At 41.2% G+C, this 21,931-nt stretch overlaps 1 protein-coding gene across 1 annotated transcript; it reads left to right on the forward strand.

The window, feature by feature from the left end:
- The first annotated feature begins 1,471 nt into the window (after positions 1-1,471).
- fer (fer (fps/fes related) tyrosine kinase) lies at positions 1,472-21,398 on the forward strand. Its single transcript, XM_083793527.1, has 20 exons — positions 1,472-1,627; positions 3,716-3,963; positions 5,574-5,714; positions 6,484-6,657; positions 6,966-7,065; positions 8,594-8,777; positions 9,058-9,195; positions 11,619-11,738; positions 12,421-12,543; positions 13,507-13,681; positions 13,863-13,958; positions 14,478-14,684; positions 15,007-15,129; positions 15,211-15,267; positions 15,762-15,877; positions 15,963-16,057; positions 16,221-16,344; positions 17,539-17,693; positions 18,939-19,061; positions 19,228-21,398. The coding sequence occupies exons 2-20, from the start codon at positions 3,877-3,879 to the stop codon at positions 19,362-19,364; spliced, it is 2,475 nt and encodes an 824-aa protein (XP_083649653.1). The 5' UTR covers positions 1,472-1,627; positions 3,716-3,876; the 3' UTR covers positions 19,365-21,398.
- Positions 21,399-21,931: the final 533 nt, after the last annotated feature.

The following is a 21,931-nucleotide window of genomic DNA, read 5'->3' on the forward strand; positions in this document are numbered from 1 at the left end:
GACAAAATGGTAACTGGAACACTAAAATTGAGGCTAATGAACCAGAAATATATCACTTACCCTAAATATGGTAATAAACATGTTTTGACTTGAAACACAGACAAATGAACATTCATGGAGGCCTCCTGACCGGACTTTCCTAGGAAGAGATCAACATTTATTTTTGATCATTTTTCCAAAGTATAAGGTGTAGAACCTAGGGCTGCTCTATGTATGATCTGTGTTTGCAGAACATTATCTGATGTGTCTATAGTAAAAAAAAAATAATAATCTGGATGAAATATTTGTTGAGATAAACTTGAGCATCAAATGTTATGGGGCTCATTTGGTTAAATGATACCATCTCTCTGATACACCAAGCCACCTGCTTTAAAGGACAACTTTAGTTTTTTTCAACAAAGGTTCATGTTTTAGGTTGTTATTAGAGAAACTAAAAGGTGAGTGTTATTTTTCTTTCATTTGGTGCATTCTTTTGTTTTGGGGATTTTTGCAGTTTTTGACAGGGGGGCGGGGGCATTCGAGCATGGGGCTAAATATGTATTTTTTTACAAAATATTATGGCGATTTATTATTTTATTATTTACTATAGTCCTACTAAACCCCAAGAAATTACATCAGACCACAAAAGATCACAGGATCTATTGAATGTGACAAACTGACATATTGAGCCTAGCCTATACACAGTATAAGCCTTCCCCCAGTAGGCTACCTTCACATTCAGTAGTTCTTGTGATCTGCTGTTGCCAGATGTAATTTCCTGGCCTTTATTAGGACTATAGTAAACCATGAAAAAAGAAATCACCGTAAAATTATGTAAAAAAGTACATATTTAGCCCCATGCTCGAATGCCCCCGCCCCCCTGTCAAAAAGAGCTAAAGTCCCTAAAACAAAAGAAAGCAGCAAAAAAAAAAATTAAGACTCATCTTTTACTTTCTCTAATAACCACCTAAAACATGAACCTTGGTTGAAAAAAACTAAAGTTGTCCTTTAAACTACCAGTGTAAATTTGGGAAATTGCTTTCAGATATGAACAAAAATTATATCTACTCCATTATGCTCATATTGGGGAGGATTTTGTATTTGGCTATGTCACAGATATGAATACAAATTTTAAGAATATGGGATTAGGAATAGGCCTACGTCCCTCGTAATCTCCAGAGTGGGACCAGGGTGACTAAATAGTAAATACACCTTCACCAGATGTATACCGGTATAAATAAAAACGTATGGTAAAGTGCAAAATGACAAGATAAAGACACAAAATTAGGGTAAATTAAGATGAAGTCTATAATCATATTATAATGTATGTATAATATCACCAGTATTATTTTTTTACACACACACACACACACACACACACACACACACACACACACACACACACACACACGCACACGCAGTACACACACAGCCTCAGCGGAAGCCCCTCCCGGTTGTTGGGACTGGAGAGAGAGAGAGAGAGAGAGAGAGAGACCGAGAGAGTGAGACCGAGAGAGAGAGAAGAAACGAGTGGAGCGGAGGAGGAATTAACTTGACGTTTTTTTTCAGGATACACGGATTTCACTTCCAAACCAAACCACCAGAAGAATCTACAAGAGAACCGAGACCTCTCCTTCGGAACCGACCGGTGAGTGAAGCCCCCTTCCTCACGTCAGTTTTGGATCTCCACTGGTTTTCACTTCAGTTCGGACGGTTTCAGTAGAGTCAGGGGCCTGGTTTTTCGTCCCCCCCCTCCCCTCCAGTCCTCCTACTTTCCTTCAGAGCCGACAACAAACCCAGGAAGGACGGGTCGGGCAGACGTTAAAGACCCCGATCATTCCCCAGCACCTGGATCGGGATCTTTTAACGCAACGTCCCGTCTGACATGGGCCAATGGCGAACCCCCGGTTTCTCGAATGGTGGTGTTTAGTGGGAATGGGGAAAAAAGGCAGTGAATGCAGTGTTGGGAGGAGGGTGTGGATCTTATCCCAGGATAGCCTGTTCTCATCTTAAACTGGTCCGGTAACCCTAACCCTAACCCTCACTGGTCCTAACCATGTGTGAAGTAGATTAGAGGTGCTATTATTAACTAATAATGTCATTATAATTATCATCATTATTCATTATTATTATAGGGACCGATTCCCCGGCCGTGACCACCCGGACTTAGCAGGGAAGGCTAGCTTAGCATGGAAGCTAACTGGTTCCTAAAATAAAAACAAAGTTTTGTTAAACTTTACGGGTAAGAAAACACGGTGACTTGGCGTGAAAGAGGGGGTTTTAAAGAATTAAAACTAACAAACCGGTTTAACTTAAAGGGCAATATAACTTTATTTGACAACAACAAACAAACCTCGACCAACAGCATACTGTAGTCCCGACGTGACATCACTGTGATGTCAGAGTATAAGAACATTTTTCCTCAGACTGACGTTACCAAACAAAAACACACTTTCTGTGAGAAGGGGGGGGGGGGGTTGTTAAGGTGAATTTGACACTTCTCCTTTCTGAATAATGTGAATATAATGTAAAGTTGTGCTGGTCTATACTACAAATAGGTTTGTTGAAGTGTAGTAAGTTTGTTGATTGAACTGAACTATGCTCCAGTGGTTGGTATTCTGGTATGGACCAGAGCTAGGATTCTGGTAATGAACAGTGTACTGTGCAATTAACCTAAATTAAACTAAACTGCAATTAAATTCAACCTGAAAATGACAGTGTATATATATATATATATATATATATATATATATATATATATATATACACACACACACATACACACACACACACACACACACACACACACCATCTCTGCAATACGATTCCCTGCTAATAGCTAGCCCTCCAAGCAGAACCCAAATGCTACTGAAGTTTCTGACATTTTGACGGACTCGTAGCATTGGGTCCTGTTCCACGTCGTCCATGCCGTCTGATACGCACCCATTCTTAAACATAAACAAGCGGCTCCCCCGGCTCCCCGCGCTCTATGACGATATTGTTCAGTGTGAGGCTTTCTGAATATGTAAAGTATAAGTACCCATACATGCCGCTGCGAATATCTCCTGTGGCGCGGAAGCCGTTAAGTATTTTTAATATATGTTTGCCCGATTTGGAAGCTTGGATTCTTCTTTTCCTTCCTTGTTTATTGACACCTCATTGTACCGCCTATCTGGCTAGCTAGTGGCGCTATAGCTATGACACAGCAGATCAGAGGCAGGGACATAGCCGCACAAGCCAACCGCACACCGGGAGGCGGTACAATAAACGGTAAACAAACAAGAAGAAATAAAGCGACCAAATCGGTCAAACAAAGATTAAAAATACTTAACGGCTTCCGCGCCACAGGAGATATTCGCAGCGGGATGTATAGCTACTTAAAGTTACGAATTCAGAATAACTCAAGGAAAATAATGCCGTCACATGCCGCGGGTCCTATTTTAGAGAGAATCTCCACTTCCGCGTATAGGAATTTCCATACGAAAATACAGTAGTGAGCAGGGACCCAACGTAAAACTCAACAAAATATCAGAAAAGTTTTACGTAGGGTCCCGAGAGGGGCTAGCTAATAGCCTAATACCACTCATCTTCTAAATAGTAAATACAATTTACTAAGTAATGTGTGTGTGTGTGTGTGTGTGTCACATTTGATAAGTCAGTTATACAAATAAAAACTTGATATATTGAGCAAACTATTATTAAATGTAACGTTTCTTTTAAATAATCTCTCTGACAGGTCATCATGTTGTCAACTTGATGTGCGTGTGTGTGCGTGCCTGTGTGGTATTAACATGTTTGTGTGTTATGAATTAGTGTCCAGTGTGTGTTAATGTATGTTTGTTAGCATGTATTAGTGCGTTGTGTGTGTGTGTGTGTGTGTGTAGTGTGTTGGGGTGTATGTATGTTGTGTCCATGATGGGGTTCGGTCGAGACCTACGCAACTCCCACGAAGGACTCCTGAAGCTTCAAGACTGGGAACTAAAGGTATTTTAAAGAATTAAAACTAACAAACCGGTTTAACTTAAAGGGTAATATAAACCAAACGACAACAAACAAACCTCGACAAACAGCATACTGTATTCCTGACGTGACATCACTTGATCACTGTGTTGTCAGAGTATAAGAGAACATTCTATTACTACTTATAGTAACAGAACTACTACCAAAGACAAAATAAAAAGAAAGACATTCATACTTCCCTTCCCCTGCGTGAAGTAGGTGGCCACCGGAAGCAGGTTGGAGTTCATTTATTTGTAGGGGTGAATGTGAACACAGCTTCTGAAATATTCTTTTGCCCCATGGTCACCAAACTCGTCACAAGCAACAAGAATTTGTCTCTCAGGAGAAAATCAACTTTATTTATTATCAACCGTTCTCTGTCCCAGCAGCACACTCTTTCACAAGTAAACAGGACGTACGGTTCCCGAGATCTGCCGTCAGACGGAGACCATTTGTAGGATTTGTGTACCATTTTGCCTTTAGGGGCTCCAATTGGGAAATCAACCATCTTTGCTACTACTTATAGTAACCGTGACCTTTGACCGTAGCTGCAGAATGCTGAAACTGCTGTACTCACCAGAAAGGTGCACTCTGTGCAATCAACATCATCAGTTTGATGTCATATTGTAATCCCAGTATGGAGTTCCACCAATCTCTGGAATCTGAGATTTCGAATTAATAAAATCTCGTCATTCTGGGATTAAGTTCCATGACCTTCCACCCTGTTTACAATTTACAATTTACAATTTAGGCATTTAGCAGACGCTCTTAATCCAGAGCGACTTACATTAAGCAAGAACAAAAGCATGGGAATACATCACATAAAAGCATTTATCATGAAACATGCGTAAGCTAAGAAAGTAACAGTGGAATATCTATATAATGAAACTATACATATATACTACTATGCTATACATATGTACTATGGCGTGCTATGACTATATACAATGCAATTATAGTGCTGTCTACATAACATGCTATAAGTCTGTATCAAATGCTATCTAAGTCTACGGAAGTGCTGGTTTGAATGCTATCAATGCACTGAATGGGACATTATCACCTTTTAATCAGACCATTGAATGGTCTCAGTAGCCGTCTGGTGACCCACCAAGATCTCAGTAGCTGCATTCTGTGCATTGATCACGGCTACTGTTTTGACAGTGACGGAGGGCGCCATCTCAAGCAAACTTGAGCAACGAGAGCCACCACCGAGCGAGCTAAAGCGAGCAAGTTGCCATGGCCAATCCGACAACCGACATTGCTAACCCTACCTCTAAACCTAACTCTAACCGCACGCGGAATCCACGGGTGAGCCTTAACCGGCCACGTATGTCGGACTAACGTATGCCCCCCCCCCCAACAATAAAACAGACGTGATCAACACACAGAATGCAGTTTCTGAGATCTTGGTAGGTCAGTAGACGGCTACTGAGACCATTATAAATGTAATAATTTCCCATTCAGTGCATTAATGGCATTCGAACCGGGAGGACCTACCAGTACATGCAAGACAGACACACACACACACACACACGCACACACACTAAAACATTATCCTTCCTTGAGCGTGCTAATAATACATTTTGTGTTTCCAGTTGTTGGAATCTGTGAAGCGTTTCATGACACTCCGAGTGAAGAGTGAGAAAGAGTACGCCTCCCTGCTGCTCAACATCTCTCAGCAGGCTGAACGCCACGACAACACTCCTCAGCTGGACTACGTCAGCACCGTCAGCAAGGTATGTGCTTCAATGATACCTCGTTAGTACAGTGGTTCTCAAACCAGTGTTGATTTTGACAAGCAAATTTAGATTTAGTTAGTCTCTTGAATATGTCAGAACAGGCCAGCTCCATATATGGACCCTGGGCCTGTCCAGAGCCCGGGCAGAGGTATTTTGTGGCGGTTCTGGTCTCTGGACAACCGTGGGTCATCACGCCTCTCTGTATTACATGCCTCTCTGTAGTTTATATATAGCTCATTGTGTATATTGCGTATAGCTTTTTTTCTTTTTGGTCTCAGGTGTACAGTGTATTTTATAATGGCTGAGAGGCGTAGTGAGACCCGACGCGTAGCAGAGGGTCTTCAACCATTTAAAAACCACACCCGTGTGAAGTGAGGGGCGCTCTTATCATCGTACATCATCATACGTCATCTCATTCCGGCCAATCAGAATTTACGTCCTCACCTTCGTCTTCAATGTTTGTGTTTACGCAATGTTTGTGTTTACACACACCCTCAAAGCTGGACATAGGAGGCCCTCAAAAAGCAATTGTTTCAGTCAGACTATATCTTGAACTGCCCAAAGCAACAGCTAACAGCAGTATCTTATACCCTTCAAATTATTTTGCTGTCCCTGTAGTGTGTCCTGCGTCAAACCTGTTTTCAGCGAGTGCTAGTCTGAAAAGCTTAGTTAGTAGTGCATTAACATAGATATTAATGCTTTGTAGAGTCAGTGCAAGAAATGTAGAACATTATGTCTCATTCTCGGTTCCATTGCTCTCTCTCAGTCTTGGTGTCAGATCGTCCAGCAGACAGATCAGTTGAGTAAGATAATGAAGACTCATGCAGAGGACCTGAACTCCGGTCCACTCCATCGCCTCACCATGATGATCAAGGACAAACAGCAGCTGAAGAAGAGCTACCAGTGTCTTCATCAGCAGCTCGAGAGTGACCTGAACAAGGTGGGCTTTTAGGGGGGAGTTTTACTTTTAGTATTGAAGTTTTTTGGCAAACCCACCTAGATTTGAACCTGGGGTGAAAAGTGTGGTAATTTTCTCATTTAATAGGGTACTAACTAGACGTGATGTTGACATCACCTCCTCATTTGCTGTTATGATAGTTTCATTATAGAATTTTGCAGTTTTTCAATTTTTCCACTAACCACGGTTGTAATTTATGTAACTAACTAGTCTACTCATAATGAGAATATTTATATTCGATTTAATTGGAATGAAGCTTCTGTTAATAATTGTATAATTATTACTTGTAGGTGACCAAGAGTGACTTGGAGAAGCTAAAAGTAACATATCGGCAACTGACGAAAGACACTGTCTGTGCTAAAGAGAAATACAGGGAAGCCATGGCTAAAGGTAATATGTCTGTTTTATCATTTTCTTTTTTGTCAGTATAGCACTTTGTTTTATACCTTGTTGATGACGCAGCACAACGAATAGAGGGTCACCAGTCCACTTTTCACAGTCAGTTTGCACTCTTCACACTCAGGCAGACAGACAGATACAGAGATCTCCATGTGGGACACAGACAGACAGTTAAAATGGGTGCTATCATAACAACAGGTATTGCATACTACAGAGATCTCCATATACAGTACAGTATGGGCACAAAAGGAACACAGACAGATATTTAAAACGGGTGCTATGAGAAGTTGACAACGGGTATTACTAGGTTCCCAAGTTGCAGGTCCCAGGTAGGCCGGTGGCCAACGGGCACGTACGGGTCTAGTTTAGTTTACCACTTGAAGCTTCCCTATTCTGGGGCAACCCTAGGATTCTGGTGGCCAACCACGAAATTGAGTGTCACACACACACACACACACATACACACTCTCTCTCTCTGCACATGGATGATCCAGGTGCAGAGGTTGCTCCATAATATTTTGGTTAATGCTCCTGAAAAGAGTAAAGGTTTATTGTCGGTTTATTGTCATTGTTTATGTAAACTGTAAAACGTGTCCTGTAAGTCCATATGGGCTGGGCTTCTCTAGAAGCATGACACTTAAATAAAGAATCGATCATCAATCAATCATTAAAGGTCAAATGTATAATCGTACAGGCCTATTTGTTAACGACACAACATGTGTTGTATCCAAACATGTCCAAATAATATTGTATTACAATCTACAAAAATACAATGTATCATAGCTGGAAAGTAATGGGTTATCTTAATCCATTTAGTTAGACTGAGGCCGATTCTAAAAACGCCTTCTAAATCCTGACCTACATTTTCTGAAAAACTTAAATAAAATATTTATTCAAAAATCACAAAAAGTATTATGCTGCTATATACTGTACATACAGTAGCAACAAGAACCCCAAAAGTCTTAAAGGGTACTAAAAACACCAAAAGGTGTTTAAATAGGTTGAAGTATTTGGGCAATTTGGACATTGTTAAGTATTAAAATAGCAAATCATATCACATAAGTTTTCATAACACAAATAAATCAGTTAAAATCAATATTAGCCTACATTCATTACTTTATAACCAGCTTGTCAGTTTAAAAAAATAGATTGTGCCCATCAGTTAAAGTCAATATTACATTCCTTTATAACCAGTTTGTCAGTTTACAAAAAATACTGTGGCTATGTTCAGATTAACCTGTTGCAAATCAAAACATTGGTATAGTTATGTAATCCTAGTTATAATCCTACTCAGGTTAGCTAACACTGCTGCATTCAACTGCAGTGCATGTGGCTTATTATAAAATCATTCTGCTATGATTTTCTTTTCATTATTAAAAAAATAACCGGTTTTGGAATGTGTCATGCATATCTAGAAAACGTGCTCCTCGGAGATGAATGTAAATAAGTAAAGCAATAAATTAGCAAGATAATGGACTGATAGAGTACTGGAATAACAGACTTCGTCTCCCTGTGGCAGGCAAGGAACCGGAGAAGGCGAAGGAGCGTTATGACAAAGCCACGACCAAACTCCACAACCTGCACAACCAGTATGTGATGGCTGTCCGGAACGCGCGCCTCCACCAGGACGAGTACCAGGAGCACACGCTGCCGCGCCTCCTCGACTCCCTCCAGAGGATGGAGGAGGACATGACCAGTGCGCTGTAAGAGGCGCTCACTACTACTTGTATAACATGTTCTTTTTAAATTGCACTCTTCTTTCGGTTAATTCCCAGGCAGGGTCGCCACAGTGGATCGTCCGTTTCCATCTGGTTTCACTTTTCTGTGTCTTCCTCGGCAACTCCTGCCACCTGCATGTCCTCTCTCACCGCATCCATGAACCTCCTCTTTGGCCTTCCCTCTTCTACTCTTAAATCTGGCCCCCTTTGAAAAAGGTTTTGGACACCCCTGATATAATGTGTGTGTGTTTGTGTTTATCTACAGGAAAGGCATACTGGAGGACTACAGTGACATCACCAGTCTGCTGACGGACGAAATCGTTAAAGTTCACAAAGAAATTAACACGTCAATCTACAGCATTGACTCTGTGACTGAGTATGAACAGTTTATAGAAGTACACAAGTAAGTACAATTATTACTTTTACTACTATACTATTGTTACTGCTACCACTACTACTAGAGACAAGAGATGGACAGATAGTATATAATTTAGTCAATTCTGTACTTCCGTACATACACTACTAGAAAACCCCTAAATCCGTACATATAACACTCACCCAAAGACGGTGAAATAACAGATTGAAATCCGTACATATTACACTGAAATCCTCCCCATAGACTGCAACGGAAGGGCGCCGTCTCAAGAGCAAGGAGAGCCACCACCGAGCGAGTTGTCGAACGTTGCGAAGTCCGATTGAGTCGACACAACCTTGTCCGAGTTGCAATATGATAGGCACAGAATTTCCAATCAGTGTTATTTCACCATGTTTGGGTGAGATCGGGCTCAATTTAGTACAGTATGGGCAGTTTTAATGAATTTAGAATATCTGTAGAATTTATTTAAATGTAGATTGTATATAAACATGATGTGTGTAGGCCTGTAGACAGTTGTTAGTTTACAGTAGTTAATGTAATAATCATATGACAAAAAACATTTTCACAGATGGGAACTGGCCAGACAGGAACTAAAGAACCAAGCAGACAAACACAATGCAGAAGGGGGAAGTAAACAGAGTCAGTACAGAGTAGCCTCGATACCCAGGCTTTCATTTCGTCTGCGCGAAAGATGAAAGCCTGGAAAAAGCCGTGGGCTGAACCAGTCTAAAAGTGGGAGTCAACCCTTCCGGGTGGGCGTCGCTCTAAATGATGTGACGTAGCGCTGCACTAGGGGGGAGAGGAGGGGCCGGGGGTGACGGACAGATCGATGAGATCCAATCAGGGTGCGCGCTTTTCTGAGGCGCGACCCTCCCATCTAGGCCAGAAATGTCTCTGCTTAGGTCAGGCTAGTACAGAGAGATTTGGAGAAGAGGGAATGCAAACAAGTAGTAGCCCATACTCATTGATCTGGTCTTTAAAAAGAATAATTTACAGAGAGGGAATGCGTCGTAAACACGCAGCGCATTGTGAGCTTGCTGATGGCTATATTTGGGCAGTGACTGAAATCCAGGCCCTGTTAGTATTATTCCTACTATAGATGATAGTGTAGATCTCATGGTCTCCATGGACTCTGAGCGACGGGTTCAGTTGTAATTGCATAGTGGACCGTGTAGACCCCCCCCCTACACACACACACACACACACATGCACACACACACGCTTATGGATAGCTAGCCTCCTGAAGAACCACACCGTAAAAAATCCTAAGAATTTTTGGCTTTGGCTAGACGATAGTCTAACTCCCATTGTCTGGAAAGGACTGGTAGTTGTAATTTAGATTCCATTGTCTGGAGGGACATGCCATGTAGTACTGGGAACTGAAAAAGGGTATGCAACATCATTGCCGGCGTGAAACGTTTCGTTTTTAACTTTGAACCCTGAGCCTCTTATGTTAAAGACATTAATTTTCATTTACTTTTTACTTTATTTAACTTTTTTCTTTTCAGTTTTATGACCTCAATTACATTAAAAAAAAAAGCCTTTTAAGCTGCAATGACAACAGGCAAAACATTGAAATCTGCTGGCAAATCCCATTGACATATATGGGATGTGAAGGCTGTGACATCACAAACAGAAGGAAAACAGAGCACTTGTTTGAGCCAGACCACAGAAAATCTACTGAATGTTAACAAATGTACTGCTTCTGACGGAAGGTTCCGCCAGTTGGAATCCAACCGGCAACTGCTTCTGGCGTAATGTTCTGTCTGATAAGCTTTATTATTGATATCAAAACGGATTGCAGATTTATTTATTTTCCTGGCTTGGCCTTTCCTTATTTAGCGATCCTAGACCAGATTGCGCAACGGCGCTGCTGTTCACCTCCCTTTATACAGGCTGACTAAAAAGCTGAATAACTCGAAATCTACGGAGCTCTCCATGGTTTGGATAAAGCGTGCGGTGTTCAGAGGTCTTTGCTGATTATCCGGTGGTCTAGATGGGAACATTGGCGCTTTCTAGAGCAAGGATGTCTTCATTTTAGCTCGCTAGCTATAATTCAGTCAATGTCTGAGTGTGTGTCTGTGTGTCTGTCTGTGTGTCAGAAACACTGTCGTAGCTGCTCACTGCCTGCACCAATCACTCCCACTTTTCACACAGGCATTGACCATAATAATATGGAGGTCTTAACGAATCCCTTTTTTCGATCACATTAATGATTAATAATGAATTTATTAGTGAATAAAAAAAGCTAAAAACGCACCCAGGGAGCAGTACCCCCCCGTGGCCACAAGGGGGGTACTGCGCCCGTCTCACAACGGGTAAGGGCTAGTTAAGAAAAATTACACAAACTAAAAAAAAATTCATGTCACAATCCCATTAAGCTGAATAATCAACTGTTATAGAGTAGTAATTGACCGTTAATCCAACCATTGTCCTCCCTCCCTCAACAGGTCTCCGGAGATGTCAGAGCCCAGCGTGGAGTTCGACGCCTCCCTATTGGAGGAGACTGAAAACCTGCCAGCCAATGAGATCCTGTGGAACAACCTGACAGCTGACAGCCTGCAGGCCGTGTGAGTAAACGTCTGTTGTCTGCCCTTCGAGTAATAAATGCTCATTTTCACCGCATAGTTTCCACACAAAAAAGGTCAATCCTCTAAGTCTAACGCTTTAAGACCCGAGGCCAATTCTACAAATGCCTTCTAAATCAGTAGTTCTCATACTTTCACGATTTGTTTTGTAAACTGTTCATAGCAGATGTACAAGCTTGCAGCCCGACACAAAGTGACGCACTGTGAGCTTGTGATGATTCTGGATAACACAGACTTCATACTCGACACTGCACTTCCTTAGGGTGTCGGCAATTTACATTTTTGTGAAGGCCATTGGTTGAGTGGTTCTCAAAATATGTTAATTACAGAATGCACACACACACACACAACCGATTTCACACCCAACACTGCACTTTCATTTGGCTGACCATTTTTCGACACACACACACACACACACACACACACACACACACACACACACACACACACACACACACACACACACACACGCGAGCGTGCACACACACACACACACACACACACACACCTTCAAAATAAAGGTTTGACTGAAAAACGCTGGTGATCTTGGAGGGAATTACTAATTAATACCTGCCAGTGACTTTAATATATATCCTAACAATAATGAATATGAAATCAAATAAAACAGAGGATTAATTTAATGGTTATCTTGGCTATATTTCAGGTTGAAGTCGACAGCCGAAGAATTAATGCTGATTCAGCAGACACTGAAGAGCAAGGAGGAGCTGGTCAGCGACCTGGAGGCCAAACTGGAGGAGTCGTCTAAAACCTGCCTTAAGAAATCAGAGTGGGTATATGTGCATGGATCTTAGAGTATATATATTTATAGAGAAGGCACCCAGAGGAAATCTTGAGGCGAAATGGACAGTGGCCGAATGAAGGTATTGCAGCCTGGCCCCAAACACATGAACGCGCTGTCCGTTGACTATCATTGTACACGTTCACGACGGACGACGCTCGTGCGCGTTCATGTGTTTGGGGCCACTCACCATTGCAATCCGTCCCAGAATGCACTCTGTTCCTACCCGGAAGGAGGAGTGAATCCGCCTCATGCGCTTTTGAGCAACTCAATGCAAGTGGATGGGAGGAGAACTTGGGTGTCTTCTCTATAGATATATATACTCTATGGCATGGATGCGTTTACAAAACAAACATTGAACTAAAGTCAAACATTAAACATTAAAAACTGTTTAAGTGCCAAAACCGCAATCCCGTCTTCTAGACGTCTTTGCAATGGGTGCCAATCCCGACAAGACGTAATTTCAACAAAAAAAAACGCCCTCTCTTTTTTTATAATGGGAGAATTGGCACTCAGAGCCTAAACTGGTGACCACCAGGTGGCACTGTGTAAAAAATAGGATTTCTTCATCATCATTACATTTTCAGTCCTTTTTTTTAATGAGTAAAATGTAATTTTGAGTATGTTAATACAATATACCTTTATACAATTGGGGTGGTTGTATTTTGTCTCCCTGCTCTTCTATTGAGACATTTAGATCATGTCAAAGGTCATGTCTTACCTAGACACAGGATCTGACACCGATTTTGACCTGATGGTCAAGATTAAATTTATTTTCAGAGCAAGCAGGCAGGCTCTATTGGCTCAGCCGTAAAAATATCAGCACTTGCGCAGGAAACTGGGGTAGAAGAGGAAAGTTACATAGTGCTTGCTTTAATATAAAAAAAAGTCACTCTTGTGAAGAATTTATTATTATAATAATAATAATCACGTTGTGATTGGCTCTCCCAGTGTGGTCCTGTTGCTCAGCCAGAAGCAGTCATTGGAGGAGCTCCGGCAGACCGTCCAATCGCTGCGCTGCTCTGAAGCCAAACTCTCCAGCCAGAAGACCCTACTGGAGAACAAAATGGCCGACTCTGTCGTCGTCGTCAACTACGAAGACGACGCTCGCTCCGTTAACTCCATGGTAGTAGCAGTAGTAGCACTAGACTAGTTTGAGTTGTAGAGGTAGAAATAGTTCTTGTATTTTGAAATCGATAAAACAAATTGAAGTATATTTCTAGAAGCAGTAGGTACTGCCTGTAGAAATCATAGCAGGTGTAGAATACATTGTGGGTCAAATATTTCTTGTGTGTTTTGCTTTTCAGGATAAAAGTCATAAAGTATCTAGCAAGTTTGATACATTGCGTCACTCCATCGCTGGAATTATCAGATCTCCTAAATCCATGTTGGGTTCGTCTTCGGTAAGCCTCAATGATCCATTTTTCCCCATCTCCGTCTATTGCTCTCCGACATCAAAATAATGTTGAATAATTGTTTCTCCAACCACCCTCTTCCTCCCTATTTCCCTTGCCCTCCCTACCCTCTCTCTCTCCTTCCCTCTTTCACTTTAAATTAAAGTTCTCAGTCGCCACGACTGATTTCAGTCATTTGGATTCCATAGAAGTCAGTGTGTCTTCTGTGAAAGCATGCTGTGCACCGAAAATAGCAGATCTACAAGCTCATAAGCTTGTAGATGGGCTGGCTATTTTCGGTCATTAGCCTAATTATTTTAGGATGAAAGAGTATTTGAAGTGATCAAACTAGCAATAGAATGAATACAAGTTTAGAAGGATCTTCTAGAAATGGTGCTCATGAATGGTCTCAGAAATGTCATAAATGCAACCTTAATGCCTCATCTGTGATTTCTTCAGCTGGTCGGCCTAAAACATCATTACATTTTCAGTCTTGAGATTTTATTTTGCTTTATTCTGCTCTCTCAGCAGTTCTTTGACGTCATTGCGACCAGTGAGCGTCCGCTGTCGGACCAGGAGTGGTACCACGGGGCCATCCCTCGCACAGAGGCTCAGGAGCTCCTCCGGCAGCAGGGAGACTTCCTGGTACGAGAGAGTCACGGAAAACCAGGGGAGTACGTGCTGTCGGTGTTCTCTGACGGTCAGAGGCGCCACTTCATCATCCAGTACGCCGATGTGAGTACTTGTACCGCTACGGTAGTAGTACTATAGTAGTATTAGCTGTGATGGGTCGCTTGGCTTGCCCGGTCAAGTGCCTGCTCTCCACGGTGGTTGTGGGTTCGAATATCTATACTAGTGAGTGGCAACGTTGACGTCAGTGGATCAAGTGTTGGTATACAGTAACACTGTACACTAGTTTTTTGCCAACATAGTGAATGGAACACTGGATGGATGGAGCAAAACTCAGCTGTAATGGTATTACTAGCACTACTAGCAAGCAATTATACTAAAGTACAGTCTCTATTTCTACCTCTCTCTCTCTTTGTGTGTGAGACAGAATCAGTATCGGTTTGAAGGTACTGGATTTCCAACAATCCCGCAGTTGATAGAGCATCACTACACTTCCAAACATGTCATCACCAAGAAGTCTGGCGTGGTTCTACTCAACCCTGTTGTCAAGGTAACGTATTGATTTCATAGAGATATAACTTGTCATTGTTAATTGATACATTTAATAACGGTTCACATTTTGATTGTACAGGACAAGAAGTGGATCTTAAACCATGAGGATGTGATTCTAGGAGAACTGTTGGGGAAGGTTAGTAGTTCTAGTATTACTGGTTATTTTAACTCCTTGGACACCAGGGGCGGTAGATGCTTTATGTAGCAGGTTTTTGCCAATTTGCAACATGAGCGAAGAGGAGGCAGCCATGTTGTTTTGGCTGAAAGTGAAATTACTCAAGCCCCTGGTCTCTGCGGAGGCCCAACGAGGCATACTAGGCCTACTAATAAAATGTAAATTTTGAATAGATTGATTCAAAGCCCCATCAACTTGGAGATGGGTGAACCGGAAGTGCAAAGATTTTAACATTTTTCCGGGGTTTTAGGACTCAATCCTGCAGTACTCTGTGCCCAACTACCATCAACAGGACGCCAAAAAACTACAGACAATTACCGGCCACAGACGCTCAATGATAGATTTTTAGCCGATGAGTGTCATCAATGATAGATCTTTAGCCGATGAGTGTCATTAGATTCTTAAGTCTTGTTGTCATATATTTGGTGATTAAACTCTGTCTGTCTGTCTGTCAGGGTAACTTTGGAGAGGTTTTTAAAGGGACATTACGGGATAAAACCCCAGTCGCTGTCAAAACCTGCAAAGAGGATTTACCGCAAGAGCTGAAAATCAAGTTTCTGTCGGAAGCCAGGCATGTAAAACTACATTTTTATTCTTATTGCCATTAAATCAGTTAAAATATAATGCTAATAAAACGATGTCTGATTTTGTTGTAGGATTCTGAAGCAATACGACCATGCAAATATTGTAAAGCTGATAGGAGTTTGTACCCAGAGACAGCCCATATATATTGTGATGGAACTAGTACCAGGTACTGTATGTTGGTTAATTTATTCATTCATTAATCTCATTATTAAAATTTTATTGAGTATATTGAATATATCCATCTCAATGTGGCTTCCTTCTACTTCATTATCTTATTTTATGATCAATTCTAACTATTATCTTCTACTTTACCATCTTCATTCTTTTAGGAGGTGATTTCTTGTCATTTCTGAGGAAGAGAAAAGAGGACTTGAAAACCAAACAGCTGGTGAAGTTTGCATTGGACGCTGCTAATGGGATGGCATACCTGGAAAGTAACAACTGTATACACAGGTGAGTACTGGTGCTACTACTACTACTACTACTACTCATGGATTAAAGTTCTCAGTCGCCACAACTGATTTCAGTCATTTGGATTCAATAGAAGCCAGCATGTCTTCTATGGAAGCATGTTGCACAGTGAAAATAGCCTATCTACGAGTTATTTCTCTGCCTATTCCTATTTTAGGTTGTGATTTTAAGATTAGAGCTTTTGAAGCTTTTGAAGCTCATAGCGCGCCACCGAGTGGCGCGCTACGAGCTTGTAGGTCTGCTATTTTTGAAAAATCAAAGAACGACTGACATTTTTAGAATCTGATCTCAGGTCAGAATGGGTTAATCAGACCAGTGTGTGTCCAGTGGAAACCTCGTATGAATCTGATCTCAGGTCAGAATGGGTTAATTTAGATGGCACGTTCCAATCCAATCCAATCCAACTTTATTCATGTTATGGAGCACATTTAAAACCAACAGAGTTAACCAAAGTGCTTTACAGAAAATGTCAGAGACCCAAATAAGAGTACAAGAAGCACATAAGTCAGAAATAAAAACACAAACATAACATATGGACTCAAGCAACATAAATAAAACTCACTCTGGATTAAAAGTTTAGGACAAAAACAATGTTTTAAAACCAGAGTGAGTGGGCCTCAATGTTATTTAGACCGATGTCAGGTCATTGTTCTTGTTCATCCTATAATAATAATAATAATAATAATAATACATCAGGCAAAAGGCAAAAAATATAGGTTGTCTAGTTTCAATATACAGCCTAGATTGTAAATTGTAAGCATCTTCCACAAAATCTTGATAATCTCAGATATTTCAAAGCAAGCAATCAAACTGTGATTTCTTCACCTGGTTTGCAGTATATATACAGTATGTACGTAGAACAGCAGGAAGAACATTAGTAGAAAATCATGACTGTACATCAATATCATGTTACGGTAATTGTTTTGGAATCAGCGCTAGTGTGGGGGGCTCCTTTCACACTGTTTCACAAATCGCACATTAGGTCATAAGCATTTTCAGCTGTGAGATTTTATTGTATTGTATTTTTGATTACTACAACTACTACAGTTGGTGGTGTGAATGGGAACTGAACACTCTACTGCTCCATCAGTCTGTAATAGTATGGTTCAGTGCTAGTTTTACTAGATGTCATTCGTGCCATTAATGGGATTACTTATGCGTGTTTACTTTCTACAGAGACCTGGCAGCCAGGAACTGTCTGGTGAGTGATAACAACATGTTAAAGATCAGCGATTTTGGGATGAGTCGTCAGGAAGATGATGGCATCTATTCCTCTTCGGGATTGAAGCAGATTCCCATCAAGTGGACGGCGCCGGAGGCCTTGAATTATGGTAAGAAAATAAATGAATAAATAAGGGAATATATGTATTCCCTCAACCTTACGTTCCCATTTCAACTATATTTAATTTGAACTTTCCCTTACTTGGGTGAATGAAGCCCAGTCAAATGTAGCCTGTTGGACACTACTGACACTGCTGATTGTATTGACTGACCGTCTGACCATATAGCTGACCATTCACTCTAACATAGCCTTTCACTGCCTTTATGTTTATGCTGTCTCACATGACAGAGGTTGTGTATGTGAGCACAGATTGCATATCGTTTTTTCCTTTTCTTTTGAGAAACATGTTGTCACCAACCAGCCCTGGCGACGTTTGAAATGTTATGACATGAGTCAAACCGTTACTTAAGTTGGTAATTACATGTTTATTTGGCCTTAAAAGCCCTTGACGGCTTTCTTTGTCTTCTCCTTTCTTTTCTGACAACCCTATTTATGTACAGGTCTTGGCATAGCTTGGACGTTCACTCCAGCATCAGTAGAGTTCAATAACACAGTGGTTCCCAAAGTGGGGTCCGGGGACCCCCAGGGGTCCTTGAGGGAGTTCCAGGGGATCCTCAGCTAAATGATAGTTAGGAACCAAATGGATCCTTGTGGCTCTGTAACTCAGAGTGTACAAAACGGGTCCATTTGGTTACATTTGTACACTCAGAGTTAAATTATCTTTGATTTTACAATATACATTGGGGTGCCAGAGATAGAAATGCCATGAATTACGGGACCGTAGCCTAATTCCAGTCAAACCGGGGGCCCTTGAAATGAAAATGGTTGAAAATCACTGCTAGAGCCGTAAAAATCTTCTCTTATGGGGGATCTTGGCATATATTTTCAAATGGGGGGCTAATGAGTATCATTTTGGGGTTCCTTGACATGAAAAGGTTTGAGAACCACTGCATTAACAGATCATACACATGCACCTGTGATACTCAAAACCAGGAGTGTCAAAACGTTTTTCACACAACTGGGACATAATTCTTGAAACGGTTCGCAGGGACTTACCCCCAATCCAACCCTTTGATGCTGAGTGTCAAGCAGGGAGGCATTGGGTCCCATTTTTAGAGTCTTTGGTATGACCCGGACGGGGATTGAACCCCGACCTCCCAGTCTCAGGGCGGACACTCTAACCACAAGGGCACTGAGCTGGCACTGATCCAGGAGCACCTTTTAACTCTTTTAACATTATGGACTTATACAGTACGTTTCCGGTGAGCACCATTTTTTATTTGTTGTTTTTCAGGGAGATACAGTTCAGAAAGTGACGTTTGGAGTTACGGAATCCTTCTGTGGGAGACCTTCAGCCTGGGGGTGTGTCCTTACCCGGGAATGACAAATCAGCAAGCCCGTGAGCAGGTGGAAAAAGGTAGCAACAATAATATATACTCTGATTTATATAGTGCTGTTTTTGTACTCAAAGGTACTTTAGATTCTTTGTTGTGCTAATAGCGCAGTTAGGAACACATCGTTGCCATTTGCTAGTTACTTGTTTGACCCCTCCCACTGTCACATGGCCCCTGTCCTGTTCTCAGGTTACAGGATGTCCTGTCCTCAGCGTTGTCCGGACGACGTCTTCAAGCTGATGACCCGCTGTTGGGATTACAAGCCTGAGAACAGATCCAACTTCTCTGAAATTCAGAAAGACCTGGCTGCTGTTAAGAAGAAATGAACGGACAGCTGGTTTACTGCCTTTGATATTATGACTGACTGACCGACCGACGACTTATTGTTTGACTAGTTAACAAATCAACTGATTTCCTGACCAGCTAACTGGCTAGCTAAATGTTGGCCCGACCTTTTGCTAAATGTGCCATTAGCGTTGTTGCCAAGGACTACATTCCCAGCCCAAAGAACTACAAGTAGGCCATTTTGGAAGAGGAGTGATAATGGACACTATGACACATATATATATATATATATATATATATATATATATATATATATATATGCTGAGTCATCGAACAACACTACATTTCCCATCAGCGCTTCATAGTCTGGTAGTCACAGTATTACGTGACCTTCCAACTCACTTGAACATGTTCATTTGGTGAGAGCCAAGTGAGGCTCCTCTGTTCACCATTGCCGGGTAGAATAGATAAATGCGAGCTCTGCCCCTGGAAAAAAATAAGTATTTTAGTAATGAAGGGTGTGTATTTATTAACGTTGTAGCGTTCAAATTCCTTTGTAAAGTTGCTTTTAAACACTATTTGGGGGGCGACTTTCCTGTGACGAGGTGCTACTTTGTATTATTGCATGTCTGTCCTACATACCTCCTGTACCAGTACTATCAACAAAAACACCACCTGTACTTCTACTGCAGTAGTACTTTCAACAGTAAATGTACTAGTACAGTACTCAGTAGCACTATCTACAGTAGTACTTTGAACAACACCTGTACTAGTCCTGTAATGGCACTATCAACAGCGACTGTATTAGTGTAATATGAACATTTACTGTAATATTAGGGACTGTGTCCACACAAATTGTTATTTTTTGAGCTGCCAGCCTCCCTTCTGACATGCATTTCTATGGTAGAGACTCGCTGATGCGCTCCTCTTCCCAGCGCCCTGGCATCACACTACAGCGCTCTCTGCATCTGGTGTTTTTGGGGGCGCAGCGCCCTGGGCGCTTCAAACGGACAATAGTTCAACTTTTGGCGAGGAGCACAGCTCTTTTGATCCTCCTGGCTGTGTCTGACACGCCGGTTGTTTACGACCCGACATTGAACCGTTATCACAACTATGAGAAGTCAATTTTTTACCGTTTCAGCTAAGCTATTTGTGCCGATGACGCAGATGACATTCAAGCACAGCAACGGTTCATCCGTGTCAATAAACACTGCATGCGAGCGCTGTGGACATGATCTCCAAAAGCACCTCAAACGCTTTGTGGGACTGAACACGGCCCCTTATACTGTAGTTGGCACTTTCAACAACTGTTGTTGTAGTTCTACAGCATAAACATTAGTACTTGCAATAGTAACTACTAGTGCTGCAATAGTAACTACTAGTGCTGCAATAGTACAATTAACTGTAAAGGTAGCTGTGCTAGTACTTCAGTAGTACTAGTAACAGTAACTGCTTGTACTGCTGTAGTACTATTAACAATGAAGGTCCTTACACTGGGAGCATGTATTATGTTCGATTAATTTGCATTACTTCAAACTGCTGTTTGTGTCATGAGTACATAAACACACAACGCAAATATTACATGGCAATAGAGCGAAGTGATTCATTTTCCAAGCAAGGGGCGAATAAAAGCAACCAGCATAGACAAATTAATAGTTTGAATGTGAAATATTCAGTCACATTTTCGTATTGTTTATTCGTCTCGCTCCAGGTGTTTAAGGACCTTAACTGTACGATTAACAGTAAAGGTAGCTGACTAGCTGTACTAGCACTGCAGAATTACTATCAACAGTACCTCCATACACTACTACTGCAATAGTACCATCAACAAGTTTGGTAACAATCATGGTGGAATTATTTTTGATATGAACTCTGAAGCCTAGTTGTGGAATGGATCTCTGACCTTTACAACATACAGGAAGTACTGGTATCACATTTTGTAAATACTTGTACATGTTTTCAATGTTTCATGGTTTTTATGTTTTGTTTTTTAATGTTTTTTTCCAAAACACTAATCGCTGTCAAAATGTCAATGTCTTTGTATCAAACACATTTACTCATAAATGCATTTATATATGTGACTGGCTCTCTTTTCTCCATTATAAACCAAAGTGTATTCTTGCCAATATCAACCATCTTGCTCGTTCACCTCAAAGTGCTCTAATGAAAACAACTTATATCCCCAACCAATATACCTGCATGTATATGAATTATGAAATGCATTTGAAACCAACTAATTTATTTAGTTGATTTCATTGCACACAGATAAATAGGTTATTCTATTGTTTTTAATGGCATGTCTTACTGTAACATGTGGTCAATCAAGTGCTGCCAGAGACCACAACATGCTCAGTTCTGTTCTAATGAAAGGTGTCATTTCAATGTGGTTGTGGTTATCAAGTCTGTAGTCTGTAACTGGTAGATGATCCTCTGATTAAACGAGGCCCATCCAATAAACTGTGCTGGTAAAATACAAGAGAAATCAGATAATTAAGAAGATGTTACTAGACACTGCCAGGAGATTTTATTTTTAGATTATTGTGGAATTAAGTCAGACAATTATTGGTTCTGAATGCATGCATAATGTAGTGAATGGGATGGGTCTCAC

This window comes from Protomyctophum parallelum (assembly GCF_964188405.1).
Source record: "Protomyctophum parallelum genome assembly, chromosome: 21".
In the NCBI taxonomy this organism is placed as follows: domain Eukaryota; kingdom Metazoa; phylum Chordata; class Actinopteri; order Myctophiformes; family Myctophidae; genus Protomyctophum; species Protomyctophum parallelum.